At 34.2% G+C, this 18,239-nt stretch overlaps 2 protein-coding genes across 4 annotated transcripts; one reads left to right on the forward strand and one right to left on the reverse strand.

Moving 5' to 3' along the window:
• Nucleotides 1-215: 215 nt before the first annotated feature.
• LOC105319013 (carbohydrate sulfotransferase 1) lies at nt 216-10,607 on the reverse strand. 3 transcript variants are annotated; one of them, XM_066071568.1, is made up of 6 exons: nt 10,590-10,607; nt 9,613-9,724; nt 7,581-7,659; nt 5,331-5,607; nt 2,553-2,905; nt 216-1,568 (listed from the first exon to the last, which is right to left on the reverse strand). In XM_066071568.1, the coding sequence occupies exons 2-6, from the start codon at nt 9,613-9,615 to the stop codon at nt 1,183-1,185; spliced, it is 1,098 nt and encodes a 365-aa protein (XP_065927640.1). In that variant the 5' UTR covers nt 9,616-9,724; nt 10,590-10,607; the 3' UTR covers nt 216-1,182. The 3 variants fall into 3 exon arrangements, with proteins under 3 accessions (XP_065927640.1, XP_011414681.3, XP_065927641.1); XM_011416379.4 differs by lacking the exon at nt 10,590-10,607 and having other exon boundaries at nt 9,613-9,791; XM_066071569.1 differs by lacking the exons at nt 7,581-7,659; nt 10,590-10,607 and having other exon boundaries at nt 9,613-9,803.
• A 1,423-nt stretch (nt 10,608-12,030) lies between these two features.
• On the forward strand, nt 12,031-15,739 carry LOC105319014 (uncharacterized). Its single transcript, XM_011416381.4, has 2 exons — nt 12,031-12,537; nt 14,141-15,739. The coding sequence occupies exon 2, from the start codon at nt 14,180-14,182 to the stop codon at nt 15,503-15,505; it is 1,326 nt and encodes a 441-aa protein (XP_011414683.3). The 5' UTR covers nt 12,031-12,537; nt 14,141-14,179; the 3' UTR covers nt 15,506-15,739.
• Nucleotides 15,740-18,239: the final 2,500 nt, after the last annotated feature.

The following is an 18,239-nucleotide window of genomic DNA, read 5'->3' on the forward strand; positions in this document are numbered from 1 at the left end:
TACATTGCAAGGTCACTCAAAACATTATATAAATAGTGCCTGTTTGGGAGGGTAACATTTGCAATCGACACCCCGAGAAAACCATTGTCAACCGACGCGCAGCGGAGGTTGACAATGGTTTTCGAGGGGCGTCGATTTCAACTGTTATCCTCCCAAACAGGCACTATTTATATAATGTTTTGAGTGACCTTGCAATGTATGATACATCAGAAAGACATTATACTGAATTTCATAATTTTAAAGAAAACTTAACTGCTTTTCTATAGGAATGACTTTAATTCTACGGTGAACTGTACGCGCATCGTTTACGCACATGTAACAATTCGTTGTGTTACCCGTTGCCAAGTGTTTTGCTATGCTGAGGGTAATAGAGCGGATTAACAACTGCGTCTTAACAACTTATTACAACTATGAACAAAGCTCAATGGTCGAAACCACGAACAAACCACTCTACTCAGAAAATGATACGAATTCATTCCTTTATTATTTATAGCTGCCACGAAATAATTAACTTACCATACACATCCTTGAAAACATGATAATCAACTTCTAGTTCGCTAGCAACATTTTTGCCAATAAATATAAAATCAATGTAAAACCACAGCAAGATGTTGTTTTACAGCAAAATTTGATTTTACAGGCGACCTTGAATGTATGTAGAAATTGATGACGAAATACAACCTTTGCGTCGTGTATTACCAATACATTATATAAATAGTGCCTGTTTGGGAGAGTAACAGTTGAAATTGACACCCCGAGAAAACCATTGTCAACCGACGCGAAGCGGAGGTTAACAATGGTTTTCGAGGGGTATCAATTTCAACTGTTATCCTCCCAACCAGGCACTATTTATTTTGTTATACTGAATGTCTTAATTTTAAAGAAAACATCACTGCTTTTAAATAGGAAGAACGTGAATTCTAAGGCGAACCGTACGCGCATGATTTTCGCGCATGTAACAATTCGTAATGTTACCTGTTGCTAAGTGCGTTGCTAACGCTGAGGGTAATAGAACAGATTATGAACTGCGTCTAAACCAATCAGATTTCAGTATTTAACATGAAAGTATAACAAAAAAAATTACTAACTTTTTGGGGGCTACTTATAATCATATAGTGCAATCCAATTCGACATTTATCGATAAAACAATGTGCGTGGATAATCCTCAAATAAAAACGTTTTTCACGTGTAACCGAGATCCTTCATATAAGAGCCACACACCTCTTTAATCTCGTCTAAATGAGTTCTATTAAATATTTTTTTCCAAGAATGCACATGCGCAGAAGAATTAGCTCTTACTGCACAAGTGGGACAATCATCTGGTACCCCTGCTCTAGTTAAATGATGCACATGCGCATTGACTTCTGACGTATAAGTAAGTCCTAACGAGTTATACAGCCATTTTGACGTCTTGAAAGGATGAAGCGCCAACGTTTCGTAATATAATCGGAAAATTCTGCCATATGTTTTATTGAGTCTGGTTTCAAAGTAGAGATTCCATGCCAAGCGATTACACAATTTTGTGAAACCATGGCGTAGGTTTTCAAACATGTTATCACCGAGTTTATCTGAAAAAAAAATAAACGATGGTTTAAAACTTCATTTTTTTTTTTAGAGTTATCTTTCTTTGAGCCTAATTTGAAGCTGTTTAAAGAGACAGTACAGCGCATCTTATCAAAAAACCGACTTGAAAAATTTTTCCGATCGGGTTCGGTATTTTTGTACTACTCATGAATATATAAACTTTCAGAAAATTACAAAGTTCTTCATGCAATAAATCTAATTATTTCATTAAAATTAATAATTACGTATAACCTATCACATAAATACATCGCAACGTGTTCGGGGTTCAGCCTTTTATACTATTACGCATGCGTATTTACTGTAAACAAAACACATGCAGGGCTCGCGAAGAATCTCCTGGACAGGTTTGTTGATAAAAATATGTCTTTTCTACTTCTCATAGGTAATAACTGTTCAAAGTTTTTAAAATAACCACAATTATTATTTGGTAAGCATGTATATTTCGTGTTTATCATAGGAGTTGCTACAACCTAAATCTATTTTTATAAATGAGGCCCCTTGAGGGGTTATTTGACACATTTATGTCTATTCATTTTAAAATGAATCACTTTGGTAAACCATTTATGAATTATCGAGTAAGTAAGAATGTGTTTCAATTAGAGAATCGCTTTAACCTCGTTTTTCATGATGACCGTAGTAGGACGAAGATCTTGTAGTTTTCAGCACGTGTCAATTACTGTCAATCAAAGTCCACGTGGTACAAATAAACGATATAAGATTATTCAGGTTTGTACGACCCTTGAATTTCCGGAAGCTCATAATTACGTTAATTAAGTATGTGTAAGGGGTTTTCATGTATTTCAACTTTTACAATAAACATTATTTCTTATTTCCTAACTATACAATAGGTAAATCTGAAGTTCTTCAGACATGTGTTTTCAGCTGTACTGTCTCTTTAATAATGTTTGCTTATTTCTTTAATCAGTGTGTTAGAATTTTGATGTTATCTTTAAATAAAGTATAGTGACCTCTGGATACTTGAATAGCTCGTGGATCTCTGACTAAATGGACCACCATTAATCGGGGGAATTTCTTGAGCAATATTTCCATCCAATCCATTGACAAACGCACAACTTTGAAAATTCTGAACGTAGAATTTTCACAATTTTCCTTCCAAATAGGCATACATTTTCTAACGGCATCCAGAAGCGTGGTCCTGCGTTTGGTTAAGTTAACACAGGTAATGTAAGGTATGCTTCTGCGACTGTAGAAGAGAAATCCATGGGACGCTGTGTCGATATCGAGGCTCCAGAAGTCACACGTGATCAGAGATGTCAGGATGTTGACGGACATTTTATTGAAGTCGTAAGCCCCCACAGATCTATAAAATTGATAGATAAGTTTAACATTTAAAAAGTGAACACATCTTCTTTCTAGTAATACATGTACTAAGACATTTTCTCTTCTCTGTATGCAATCTGTAGTCTTAAAAGTAACATAATTAAATGTACTAAACTCTGTTGCTACAGGTAACATCACAAACTACAATCACATATCCAATATCCTATCACGTGACATAATGACTTACTTGAACACCCTTGACTGAAAATGCATTGAAAATATGCTGCATGTACCATGAAGCCTGAAAACTGACCACGTGACCGTTCATCCTCGTTTGCCAGGATGACAAATGAATACAAGCAATAAGAAATGTAAACAGAACCATTCTATATAAATAATACTATGTCAGATATCTACATGTACATATATTTACATTATCCAGTGTCTTTGCCTGTGATAACACCACGTATCGATTTTGTACTATATAAATAAATTTCTGTAAGTTGTATTTTTTACGGACTACTTCTTTTAGCGCAGTTATACAAGTAGTTGTTTGGCTGTAGTATATATAGAACCGATCAGGTATAGACAGGTCATCGAAGAGCAATCAACCCTTTCGAACAATATTTTTTGTTTATAGGAACATGTGCGTATGATGAAGTATACTTGATATGTATTCATATATAAAATTTACATTGTATTTTGTAGATATATATTTGGAAATATACAATTATCGGGCCTAATTCCAGTTCATCGCTATTAAAGTCGCGTGCTGATTGTATATTACGGCGAATAAACTGGTTGATAGCTCACTCACTCTAACACCTGTGTTGTTGTTATTTATAAAATACTTAGAATAGAAATACTTTATGTTCGGATGAGTGAAACGAAGGAGAACATAACTCATAATACAAATGATGCCAAATTGAGGCGCCAGCGGGGTTTGTTTATTTATATTTAAATATTTAATCGTATGATGGCCTAAAATTATATAAATATAAGTAATAAAGAATCATTCTTTGAATATTTTGAGGTGATAATTTCGGTCGGGGCGTGATCAAATCTATCATAAAGCCCTTCGGGCTTTATTGGATTTGATCACGCCCCGACCGAAATTATATGATCAAATCTATCATAAAGCCCTTCGGGCTTTATTGGATTTGATCACGCCCCGACCGAAATTATCACCTCATAATACTCAAAGAATGATTCCTTATTCCTTATTTAAATTGATCACAGAAAGTATTTAAAGTGAAAATAAGTTTTTGTTCATCGATCTACGCTTTACCTGTTATTCAGTTAAAAGAAAATATTTGAAGCTTGATATCTTAATTGCTAATAATTTTATCAACTCGAAAAAGGCTCCAGTTCACTGTTAGTATTTTTAGTTAACAAAACAGACCTACTACTTTATAATTACAGCACTCGAAAACCTATTCTGTTGCACTATATGCATATTATTTACACACAATGTTTCAACGTCTCTCATTACATTTCAAAATGTCACGACTGTTTCTGTAATGAATAGGAATGCATGATTTTATCAACTATAATGATGTCATACAGAGACAAGACCGGATGTAATATCAGGAAGGAATGAAGTCGCAGAAGACTCATGATTTATCTATTCTCTAGTATCTCTCACAATGATCAATGATTTGACCTCAGAATTCGGTAGGAATCTAAATACAGACAAACTGACTTTTTTCTTACTAAATGCTAACATAAACATGCGCGGATCCAGAATTTTTTTCCAGGTGGAGGCCCGAGGGATATGTTTGCAGGGGGGTGGTCCAAGACCTATTTTCAGTAATTTTACTATACACATTTTACAAATTTGAAATTTCCAGAGGGGGAAAGGGTCGGGGTCCCCACCTAAATCTGCGTATGATAAAAGTCATGCATGCTCTGGCAGAAATCGATACGATAAATCTGGGCACAATGGTTCATATAGGTAGTGTTTGAAAATACACTTCGTTTTTTATAGTTTTCACAACTGACAGTCAAACGAATTTTGATGAGAAGCCTAATATCCATTCTTGAACCTTTACAGACTTTTTACAAATGTCTTTGTCAATAACAATAATTTCATAGCAATCCAAGCAATGGGTTTTCCTATTAAAATAAAACAAACAGGATCGAGTTGTTACAAAAATACCACGTGCCACTTAAGCTAAGTATATGACACTTTCAAAACTCCTGATGAAACAAATCTGTCCAGCATTTGCCAAAAAAAATAACGATTCTCGAGACGCTAACCCTTTAAATACATCCGTGCATAACCAACGTATAAAACAATTATGAACATGATCTGGGCTTTTTAGAAAAAAATGCAATTTCATTATTATTATGATTACGAGCAGATAAATCAATAGATTTACGCAACGACATCACGATAAAGTAAACAGTTTTATATACATGTATATCAATGCTGTATGGACCATCACAGTCATTACATGGCTTACCGTGTCGAACCGTTTACCAACTGTAGTCTAGTGGCGTTTTTCACACCGTACATCAAGTAGTTGAGGGGGTTCAGAGGCTCGTACAGGTAGAACGAGCCCTGGGCCTGCTGAAGTATGTCTCCAGTCAGTGTGGAGCCAGACCTGAAGGTGGACAGAATAATAATCGGGCGGATCTCGGAGTTTGCGGATGGAGACTGGAGCTGGTGCGCTGTCTTGGAGTTAATGGAGTTTTCAGTTTGAACTGATTTTTCCAAAAGGTGCTGAGCAATGGACAAGCCTTTCAAGAAAAGAATGATAATACTTTTTGTTTTTGTAATTTTTGTTTCTTTATCATTCATTTTTAAAGCAGGAACAATACATTGATATTATTATAATACATTGTAAGTCTTGTGATAGGTTCAGCACATTTATTGCAAGTTCTAATTTACTTGTTTAATCACAATCATTGTGAAATAATAATAGCTGCAGTTCTGTAGTCCCCGGTCTGAACAAATTCGGATGGACGACCTGGGAGCTACAGTGCCTCACATAGTAAAAATCTGTAATTTACGGCGCACAAAAAATGCGCTAGTTTTGGACTGATTTACCCTATTTTCGAACATATTTTGTGGATAAAATTAATTCTTCATTCAATTTACTGTTGATATCGTAACTCTACTTGCCTCAAACTTTCCCTTAAATTAAACGCACTACCGACATCGGAAATCGAAGTATGTTAAATTCACATCGAGCTCCAGAGTCGCCATTTTGAAATGAAAACAAACTGCGTCACTTCACTTTACGGGGCTAGTGATGGAGTTTAAAAGAATACAAGTTTATCTTTTAAAAAAAAGCTTACCGTCTTAAGAGCGAACCCGAAACAGCAGTTAGTTATCAAAGACAATTTAATTCTTTTTTATATAAATGTCACCTTCCTCTACATACCATGGCGTGTGGAACATTTAATGTCATTATGTGTCTTTAAAACCTGCGTGTCTAAAATTGAGAAATGCGTACCCGAGCTTCTTAGTTGATATCGATTATAGTGGGGTGAGAGAGGTCTTAAGAAGGGTCGTGGACTCGTATTATTTTGATAAAATCAAAGTTATATCGCTGCATTCAGCATTTTGTTTAACAAATATTACATGTAGTTTTACAAATCTAAGGTGCAAACAACCTAACCGATATTAGCCATACCGCATCAATTTTTTTTTTTAACATTTTTGTATTTAAATAAAAAGCAAACAGTTTCAATAGATATTATAGAATAATGCTTTCAACCAGTTGGACCTGAAAATCAAAGACCGAATTTCATTCATAGCAATTTATATTGCATTTCGTTTTCTCACTTTTTAAGATTTGAAATCTACGAAATTTGTTAAGTCGTACGTGAAAAAGATCATCAGAAAATTACCTCCCTTGTGCCGAACACTTTTTCAACCAATGAAATAAATGTAAATTTTCACATCATGTATTTTCTACCAATCACAAAGGAGAGGAAGTGCACAACCTGGAGACTGTAAATTATTTCAACTCTTTATACCGTCTTCCTAGGAAGACGGTAATCAGAGGCAAGAAAAGTGATAATGTCTGTAGTAAAATGTCAAAGTATTTTTTTTTTTTGAAATCATTAGTTATAAGAATGTGTTCGGAAATAAGATTAATCAGCCCAAAACTAGGGCAATTTTTACTATGGGAGGCACTGTAGCTCCCTGGTCGTCCATCCGATTTTCTTCAGACCGGGAGCTACAGACCTGCAGCTAGAATAATAATTATTTGTGGTAGCAAACTTTCCATCGATTTTGCGGTCGCAATAATAAACATTTCCAATAAATTACGAAAGGCGTCTTAAGTATATACACCAGTAGTACATGTATATATACAGCGAATCCAAGAAAATATAAAACCCCAATCCATTAAAAAAAATGATGATTTCCGAAATTTTAACCACCCTGTGCCCCTCCACATGAATTCAATTGATGAGGAGATATTATAATCATATACATATACATGTACATGTATATTGAAAGTTAACATAAAACAATTTAGCCACACATGTACATCATATTTATATCTATAAAACAAGTGGGCCAGTCTAAAAGTTGAACTCATCCACTGAACTTCCCGCATATGTCATAACTCACTTCTTTTTGAGAGAACTTATTGATATTTGTTTCTATTGAAACACATCAAAACTATTTATAAAAATGATATTAATAAATATGTAATTTTAAAAATACTAAATAATGAAAACAAACGGTTTATGCTTACTCTTGATAAGAATTAAATCAACAATGAACAGCGTGAGACCCACTGCAATTAGTGCCACCTTAACGGAAAACTTCAAGGGCTGAAACAGATACAAAACATTTTTTGCATAAGACTGCTAAACAACTTATCTCCCCATAAAATTAACTGTAATTACTACATGTATATGCTGACACAAGAATGCATACGGTACATTGTAAATAAGTAAATTCATGTATAAAGACTTTTATATTGGTAACGCACAGAATAACTGGAGCAAGGCGGGAACGATAACTCTGGATAGAAATGTGCATGCCAGAAACCAAAATGGCCGACAAAACGACATTTCTTTATTGTTTTATAACGGTACTAAAAATTAAATAACAACATAACCTGAAAATTGTTTAATAAAACTGCTAGAAAGACAACAGATAGGTTATAAAATAGGTTGTGCTTAAAATTATGGGTAGGACAAGAAGGAAATAGTTAGAATGTTGGCCACGGATCTGCCGTTTTTTGACATTCTAAAAGTTTTAAATCAGTCCTAAGATTTATGTGTTTGAATACATTCTACAACCTTTAAGTTTATGTAGATTACTACAACAAGTTGCATTTATCTAAATATTAAAACATAAACAGTTGTGAGCATTGCGGTAAAATTGTTTATATAGACTAATGATCTCAGCAATAGTATCCCACAAGTATTTAGTCAGGCAATTAACCAACAAGAGCGCAATCACACTTAGAACATGGTACATCTTCATATCTGAAGCATTTTAAATATTATGATGGACCTTTCTTGAATTTTTTTTTTACATTTCTTTGCTTTTTAGCTATTTTATAACTATTGAGTTATTGTTCCGCTCTACTTCATTTTTTTTCTATTCCATTGAATTGAAAGAATCCGTAATTTATCCCAGATGTTCTATAAGATATAATCCCTTTTCAAAAATGAGGTAGTACAAATGAGGCAATCAAGTTTAACCAACAGGCCCATGGATCACATTGCTCACCCGGGTAACATGTATACCCCCTTTACATTTATCTTATTATTATTTTTTTTTTTTTACATTTCTGGCTGTTTTTTTAAAATTTACATTAAACTCTGAGTTGTCTTTTTTTTTGGCCCCATGGCTCTTAATCTGAGGTCCTGGTTGATTTAAACAAAATATAATCGTCTTTATTTGAAGAATAAGAAATCACATTTTGAGTATCATGAGTTGATCAAATAGGTCGTGTAAAATCAGATTCAATAAAGTCCGGAGGATTTTATCAGAGTCCGACCGTATTTATCACCTCATAATATTCAAAGATGATCCATTATTACTTATATTAATAAAAGACTATTAGACTATACATTACAAAATCGATTATTAATGCTATCACAGACAAAGACACTGGAAAATGTAAATAATAATTATTGCAGAAAAAAAAAATCACTTTTGGGGGAAATAGCGATGTCCTTTGTATATTAAACAAACTCGGATAGTTCTTCACCTTAGTGTGATTTTTGCAAATTTTGATTAATATAGGTCTAAACGGTTCAAGAGAAGAAATTGAAAATGTGAAAATTTATCGCCGAACAAATGGTCACAAAGCCCACCAGTGCCGTCAGCTCAACTGATCTTAAAAGTTAAGTCCATGAATCACTTTTCATATTGAATATATTAAGCGTCTTCAAGTTAACGTGTCTAAAATTTTACAATTTACTATGATGATCCTTTAATGGTTGTTTTAATTGAACGAATGATCTATTGCTCAATAAAATCAAGAATTTATCATACATGAAGATATTTATTATGGGTAATGAAAAACATTGATTTTCTTCATAAAATTTTCTCTTAAAGAATTACATGTAAATGATTAAAGCATCATTTTAGTTTTTTTTATTACAGAAGTTACGTAAATGTGTCTAGATCCAGGTAATTGCTAAAAAGGAATTAGAAGTAAAATGCGCAAAATTTGCAATGATTTAGTGATCGCCGAAAATAGAGCATAGCAAAAATAGTCCCCCCCCCCCACACTTAATATGAAATATATATCTTTCTCGGCTCACCATTCTGCGTCCTCATTGCTTCCTCGCTGCATCCCACACAACAACCATACACGGACAGAGTCGATCTCCAAGCAATCATTTTCTCCTTTCTATAGTGATATTACCTCTTTTTCTTGAACAAAAACAAAACTTTGGTGTTATTGATTCGGTACATCAGCTGGGTTGTGTCTATTCATGGGACTGTAATGTGAGCTTAGATCCCGATGATTGGAATCACCCAGCTGTGGTCAACCAAATATAATCTTTTGTTGACAAACACAGGCGCATCCATTAAAGGCATGCAGATATGACTTTATATATAATTATTAGATCAATGTTTATGAAGCTTTGAGCTGCTTTTTAAAAGTTAAAAAGTGGGGTGGGGTGAGGGTGGGGGGGGGGGGGGGTGGGGTGGAGGTTACATTGTATGTGTCCTTGATATACGTATGAACTCTAGTCATTCGAGTACGAGATATGTAGCTAGACTCCTTAACGTTTCCTATAATTGTGGATGCCTCTTTTTATTTGTAGATAATTGATTAATTGTAATAATCAATAAAAATAGTGATTTTTTTGTGTGCGAGTTTTAGATGTCTTTGATATTAATTCTTAACGTTGATAAGATTTGATATCCTTCAATTTGGTCGGAAATGTTATAATTAAACACATTGATTTAGATCCTCTTTAAAGAAAAGATTTTGTTAACAGTTGCAAAATTAAGTAATTTCTATTGTAATTAGCGTCCTTTAGGCCAATGACCTTTTTGAAAGTTGGAGATGTATAAAAAGAAAAACAAATGTAATTTGAGTCAATTCTGTTTTAAAGAGAAAGTACACGAAATCAATAAAATATATTTGTAAAATAATTTATAAGAATGCTTTTCTTTCGATGTAAATTTAGTATTATTAATTCGTATAATTGGTGTTTGACATCAAATTACTAAGTAATCTTCTTTCGTATAATGCGATGACGGCCAACAGCTAACCTATACAACTTACTGCAATTGATGGATTGCTTCAGTGTAGATTGGCCTTTACTTAAAAGAGCTGAAGAAGTCAATATACTCCTCATTACATATCTTCGCATGTCTATCAGATCCATCAGAATGCGCCATCAGAAAAAAGAGGCGCGAAAATGGGAGCGACAGATGGGCTGCAACACGCTGTCATATCCCTGATGGATAGCTGAGTATATGCACATATCTTTGTGTTTAATCTAACAGTTAATTAAACATTAAACAAACGCAACTTGAGAATATTAGGAAAAAGCTTCCAGGCAACCCAGTCAGTTTTTAATTCTTCTGTTTATATTATTTGTGAAATTGGCTTAACATATTTGCATGTAAATAGCTTTTGAGTGCATTTGTAAGATTATGGTCATGCATAGCATTCGCGAATATGAAAATGAAATATATATGCCGTTGTTGGGTTTTGCGCTCTGTATGTGTCACGCAATTCCCACAGCGTATTTAAAAAAAATACCACTTGCTATTCTTTTTGCATTGTAATTTATATTGAATGTACATATACTCTACTGCGGGATGGAAAAATACATTTACATGTATTTGAAAATCAATCACATGTTCAGGTTTCTCTACCATTACATTGCAGCTTGGCACAAAAACCTAATAAAATCAAAGTTATTGCAATTGCTTATTTTAGTATGCCTGAACATACTAAAATAAGCAATAACTTTAATTTATTAGGTTTTTGTGCCAATCTGACATGTACTGGTAGAGAAACCTCAGCATGTGATTGATTTTCAAATAAATGTATCTATGCACCCCGCAGTACTGTATATATACATAGGCTGATGATGATGATGACGATGGCGATGTAATATTATGTGGAATTTTGACACAGCATGTCTACTTGTTATCTAATCATAAGTCAAATATGGTCATTTCGATCTTGTTGTCATGTTTACTTAAATCTCCCATCAACTTTATCTAGAAAGTCGTATTTTTCTCGTTAGAATTGATCTTTTTCATACCGTGTGTTTTGTAGCAATGAAGTAGAATTTTTTAAAAATAAAACAGTGATCGTCGAATAGAAAATACAGTAGTTTGTTCAGCTGTATAAGACGAAGGTACCTGTGGGTTTCGAGAATCTTAACTTCAGAGAGAAAATTCTTTAATTTTGTGACTAGAAAAAAATACATATTTTCTTTCTGGAAATAATTAGAGTTTTAAAGACTTTTGTATTTAATTAGTGTACGTGATAAAAACAAAGAAAATTATTCGATAAGACCCTTTCCTTTACATTTGTTGACCCAAAACAATGTTAAAATCCATATATATATTTGCACGTACACCAAAAGATGGACCTATATATTTCAGTTTGAACAATATCACGGCTGATAATGAGCAATGATTATGAACCAGGTTCATTAGAAGCAGAACAAAGTTTAATACAATAAACCAAAGAAGATGAAAGGGTGGGTTTAAATTATTGAATTCAATACACATCCGAATTTAACTCTCTCCCCGACGGAATGAAGTAAACATAAGTAAATAGAGTGAATAGCGGACAATCTCTCTGATTGTATAACGCTGATAAAAGGAGGCGGAATTTAAAATTTACAAAAATCACTCTGCCAAGGTAAACAACAGAGCAGCCATACAATTGCATATCTTCATTTCACAAGCGTCGGGTTTTGAAATGAAAATCTCCCCGTCTGTCGTTTTTGGTAAATGACTTTGCAATGAAGCCCTTTGTCTTGGGGCCACAAACCTCTGCTGAATGCCCACTTTTGCACGATAAAGCGTGTTCATTAGTGAAAACGTTCTGTTGACTTTAAAATGCCTGATGTGTGAAATGCATGCCAGGACTTTCTCAACATGAAAACGAAATATACCCGTGCTTTCTTTCTTTCTTTAAAAGGTTCGATCGTGATCAACATTAGATAATCACCGTAATAATGAAATGAAGAAAAGTCCATCTTCCGGTAAGATTTTGATTCAAATTTCTGGTAACTCAAGTACAATGTATTTTTTTTTTAATTTAACTTACGTCCCACTTTTTTCCTTCAGTAGACTTGATTTTTTTTCTTATTCTTTCAAATATTTCGGATACATAAGTATTTTTATAATATGTACATATTTGCTTATTAGAAAATACAAACATACTAACAAAACATTTGTAAATACTTTTTAAAAGCTGAAAGTTAAAAGAAAGTTGAAATAAGTCTATAAACCATTAGAGTTTCTTCTTAGGACAAATGTTGATTCAAACGCAGATTGACTTTTATGCACGTGGAAATGCCTTTAAATCATTCGCTCTGACCCCTGTTTGCTTTTTCGATTTGTCAAAGTATATTTGTAATATTTCAAACATATAATTCGCCTCTTACGAGATTTGAAGAGGTATATGTGTCACTGAATATTTACCCCGAAACAATCAATTCAGATTCCGAGGGAGATTTATGAACGAAAGGTCCATAACTTTGGTCCCATTAGCTACTTTCTTGTACTTGAAAGAAATACAGATGACCTTATTCAAAACGAATTGACTCTCTGGGGCCAGAAGTCACCTATATAGACTGTTTACAATGTTTACTTGTACATATTAATGATTAACCTAGTCTCGATTCATTCAAATTCATCCGATAGTTTATGACGCGTCTGACATTGTAGTTGTAACAAGGAATATTTATAAATTTGGGTTGGAATATTAACAACTGGAGACCGTTGCGCGTACGTATCGTTTTGTGCATTTCTTGTTAAAAAATTCAATGTATTGAAGAATAATAATGTTAGAAAAAAGGGCAATAAATAGTTTTTAAACTAGGAAAAAAAACCAGGCTTGTTATCTGATAAACTGATGTTCTCGCGGTAATAGTCGGTAATAGAATTATACTAAATATTGTATATTAAAAAAAAAACCACTTTGACATTTAAATTTCTTATCTTTAAAGAAAAGTAGAATTTATTTGGAGAATTTCAATACAAAAATGCTATTTCGGTAAAAGAATTATACAAACTATTTCATAAAAAGCACTTCGACATTTAAAATTTCTAATCTTAAAAGAAAAGAAGAATTTTTTTAAGGAAAATTTCAACAGAATCACGTTTGTTACACACGTACCAAAAATGTAGTAGGCCATTTTTTCTTGAGACATTTGCAACAATGAGAATTAAAAGTATGTAAACAGGCGCCAGAATAACTTTTTTGTGCTTCGTCAATTTATTAAATGTATTATGAATCACGCTGATTAGAGGACAAAGAAAGCCAAAATCACAGAAACAGGGTTCATTGGGCTGTGATAACCCCTAGTTTTTATACGTGAGAGTCGTCAGATGTAGGCTGAAGGAGAAACCAAAGAAACCTTTTCTGATTAATTGTTCGGTTCATCTACTTATATACCCTGCTTTGCAAACATCGAATGCTGTAGTTGATTATGCATGGCTGGGAGATTGACTAGTATAGGAAATAGGTTAACGTTACAACAGTAAAAAAACCCGATTGTTTGCTCTTTTACAATTACCAAGCATTTATTCTTACTTTGGTTACTTTTTGTCAATTGATTAAAATTTATTTCTGTTTTGTAGAACAATTCCAATATTGACATTTTGAAAAAGAAAAAAAGAATGTCGAATCCAGTAAAGAAAAGGAAGCGGCCTCCGAAGTATTTAGAAAAATCGCTTCTCGTAAATCACAAGGAAGACCAGCTTCTAGTAGAGAGACTGAATGATATTCACATCCGGTCGCGCACGCGTGAAATGGAGTTAGAAAGGGAGCGGATCAAAGTAAGAGATGAATGGAAGGAAAGCAGAAAACGACAAATCCCCGTCGACTCTGTGCCACCCCTGCCTTCTGTCCAAGATTTTCCTGGCCCGCTTTTACCTCAAAGAAAACTAGGGACAGTAGAAAAACCAAAACTACACCGAGGCACATCTCTGACGGAAGAGAAAGATTCGGATAATGTTAACTCGTACTTGTTGGGAGAATACAGAAGAATGTCGGAAGTTATCCCATCTATTTTGTTGGCTTTGTCAAAGAAAGATGAGAAAAAGTCAAAACTGTTGCCAGCTTTTCCGTTACATAGGATTGAAGAAATCGAACACCAAAACCAAGAGCCAGACCTGCACAGAATCACAAAACTTGCGCGAACTGTGAAAAAGATGAGAGAGAACATGTCTTTCCAAAAGAAAATTGACTTGAATAGACCGAAAATGTCTCTGTCTAAAATGTTTAAAGATATGCACGACCATCGCCATGAAATTGATCAATACACAGATGGGACTTGTGTTCTATTGAAAAGAAAACTTGAAAAACGCCGCCGAGAATCGATGCCTGAATTGGACGTAAATTCGCCACCCATTCGTCGGACATCTGACACAAAAGAACCTTCTAGTTTTCACAAATCCCAATCAGCTCCTTTGCTTGGTGGATCGACAGAATCCATTGACTCCGCTGTCGACCGAGAAGCTGAAGCAAGGGATACATTCGAGTCCGACCTGGAAATAAAAATGCCATCTAGATTCGAGCGATCCCAGAGCTTACAGTTCACACCCTCCCTTCAGCGAAATTATACGACTCTGGAAAAGAAGGACTCCGCAAATCCTAGGCCGCACAGTTTTATCGAAAAACGAAATTCGATATCTATAGGAGCAGCTCGATCAACCAGTCTGCCCCCTCCAAGAAGGGCCTCGATTTCGACCGACCAGCACCTGCCACTGCAGCTTCCTCGATTCAACTCGAGACAACTCAGAAGTTTGCCTGGGGTTCACCACAGGAGACACGATTCACATATCAGTACCGAATTCATCGACGAAGACGACCTTCGAGCGAAACAAAGGGTGGCGATGGAACTACAAAAATTCGAGCGAATTCGACGAAAAATCGATCGCTTTTTGACATTTGATTCACCAAAGAGTGTGGAATTAAAAAGGGGTTACACGCTTTTGACTTAATGCTCTGATATTATGTTACGTTACAAAGCGTGTTATTGATTTATTTTGGTAATCGGACAAATTACTGTGACTGATCGAAAGTAAAAAAGTATATACTTATATGTATATACATGCATGCATCGACAAAACAATGTAACTTTATGGCAAGAAGTTTTCCTTCTTCTACTGTACATGGTTTATTAAAGGTTTTGATTTAACTGATATATGCAGATGGTTATGATTTAATTACATTAAATTTTGTATATCAACATAAACTCTACTCCTATATGCAATGACTTCCATCGGAAGTGAAGTTGAGCTGCATTCTAATCCGCAACATAATTATATAAATTAGGTGGTGACAAATCGAGAAGTTTGTTTCTAAACGTAATTGAAAACATAACGTATTTCTAACTTACAACAACTCTTAAATCCATCATAACTTTAAGACTCCACAACGTCTACCATATCCTAAAAAAACTCAACAGTGTGAACAGCCATCTTTTAAAGAAGAAGAAAACCGATAGCTACACCATGTCAGAGTACTTTGGGATATAACAAAGCACATACTATAGATAAACATGCATTCAGATATTATAAGATCTAGCATTGATGCCATGACTTTTCTGTTTAAGTTTTATTTGGATCTTAAAAGTAACAATAACAATAAATGAATGAATTATTAACATGTGCTTATCACCCCGCTTTCCGCGCATGACTCCCATAATATTGATAACAATATCCGTTTTCCAACTTTTTCGACTATTTTCCGTTTAAAATTCATTAAAAATTTCTTGATCTGAAAGGGCCTTTTATAATTTGCTTTTTGCTTACAAATTAATAATTTGCGGCGAAATATATCTGATTTTAATGTAATGGCAGAATGATGATAAAAATATCATTAATAGCTCTCTATAATCTATTTTTTTTAAACTAAAAAATAGATTCAATATAAAAAATGATGAACACGTGATAAATATTAAGACATGTACATGTATATATATACACCAGTGTCTACGTTTACCAGCACAATTTCACCAAATCAACGTCACGTAAAGGGCCAAAAGCTTCCATGGCACAGAGAAGACCCCCCCCCCCTTTCTTCACTTTGGAATTTCCATCCCCAACCTATCTCACCCTGGAAATACATGTTCTATTTTGTATCTGAAAACTACATGTACAAGAGTTTAAAACTCAGTTTCGATTTTTAGTAAGGTGACTCTGACCATACATGTAGATTAATGATATATAAAATAGGTGATGCAATTAAAGGGAAAAAGTAGGGCCCCCATATTACTCTGTAATTGTAATACGAAAATTGATAATATGTCATTGTGAATTAAATACATTTATTATACTTTCAAGTTAAATACTGAAATCTGGTTGGTTTAGACGCAGTTGGTAATCAGTTTTGTTATACTTTCATGTTAAATACTGAAATCTGATTGGTTAAGACGCAGTTAATAATATTTACTATTACCCTCAGCGTTAGCAACGCACTTGGCAACGGGTAATATTAAAAAATGTTACATGCGCGAAAATTATGCGCGTACGGTTCGCTGTAGAATTCACGTTATTCCTATATAAAAGCAGTAAAATTTTCTTAAAATTTTAAAAAAAGACATTCAGTATAACAAAATAAATAGTGCCTGTTTGGGAGGATAACAGTTGAAATTGACACCCCTCGAAAACCATTGTCAACCTCCGCTTCGCGTCGGTTGACAATGGTTTTCTCGGGGTGTCAATTTCAACTGTTACCCTCCCAAACAGGCACTATTTATATAATATTACCCTCAGCGTTAGCAACACACTTGGCAACGAGTAACACAACAAATTATTACATGCTAATAGATTGTGCGCGTACGGTTCGCCGTAGAATCCACTTTATTTCTGTATAAAAGCAGTAAAATTTTCTTTAAAATTAAGACATTCAGTATAATAAAATAAATAGTGCCTGTTTGGGAGGGTAACTGTTGAAATTGACACCCCTCGATGCTTTGCGTCGGTTGACAATGGTTTTCTCGGTGTGTCAATTTCAACAGTTACCCTCCCAAACAGGGACTATTCATATATTGTTATACTTTCATGTTAAATACTGAAATCCGAAAATATTGCGTGTACGGTTCGCTGTAGAATTCACGTTATTCCTATATAAAAGCAGTAAAATTTTCTAAAAAAATAAGACATTCAGTATAACAAAATAAATAGTGCCTGTTTGGGAGGATAACAGTTGAAATTGACACCCCTCGAAAACCATTGTCAACCTCCGCTTCGCGTCTGTTAACAATGATTTTCTCGGGGTGTCAATTTCAACTGTTACCCTCCCAAACAGGCACTATTTATATAGTGTTACCCGTTGCCAAGGGTGTTCCTAACACTGAGGGTAATAGAACGAATTATTAACTGCGTCTAAACCAAACAGATTTCAGTATTTAACATGAAAGTATAATAATATATTTTGTTGATATTTCAATACTTTTTAAAAAGAAAATTTAGTCGATATTAGACATCTCAACTTTTTATATGTCTATGATAGCTTCGATTTACATCCTAGTATATGTCTTGGAGTGACTATAAGATATCTTAAGATATATTGGATAATCCTATGACATCTGTTAGGATAGATCGTAAGATACTTTCCTGAACATGGCCCCCGGGACTTTGCTGGACAATTTCGGTTCAATTAAAATACGCCCAAATCTTTCAATTTGTTATGGGTATCCGATTAAAATGACATGGCACTTGTAGCAGAGAA

This window comes from Magallana gigas, chromosome 9, assembly GCF_963853765.1.
Source record: "Magallana gigas chromosome 9, xbMagGiga1.1, whole genome shotgun sequence".
In the NCBI taxonomy this organism is placed as follows: domain Eukaryota; kingdom Metazoa; phylum Mollusca; class Bivalvia; order Ostreida; family Ostreidae; genus Magallana; species Magallana gigas.

Bases quoted from the DNA above. Each gene is read 5' to 3' on its own strand.
- LOC105319013 (XM_066071568.1), bottom strand. The intron at 5,608-7,580 runs GTAAGCATAAAC...TTTTCTTGAAAG, and splicing joins TGATTTAATTCTTATCAAGA to GCTTGTCCATTGCTCAGCAC. The intron at 2,906-5,330 runs GTAAGCCATGTA...TCAATTTTATAG, and splicing joins TTGGTAAACGGTTCGACACG to ATCTGTGGGGGCTTACGACT.
- LOC105319014 (XM_011416381.4), top strand. From the start codon at position 14,180: ATGTCGAATCCAGTAAAGAAAAGGAAGCGGCCTCCGAAGTATTTAGAA.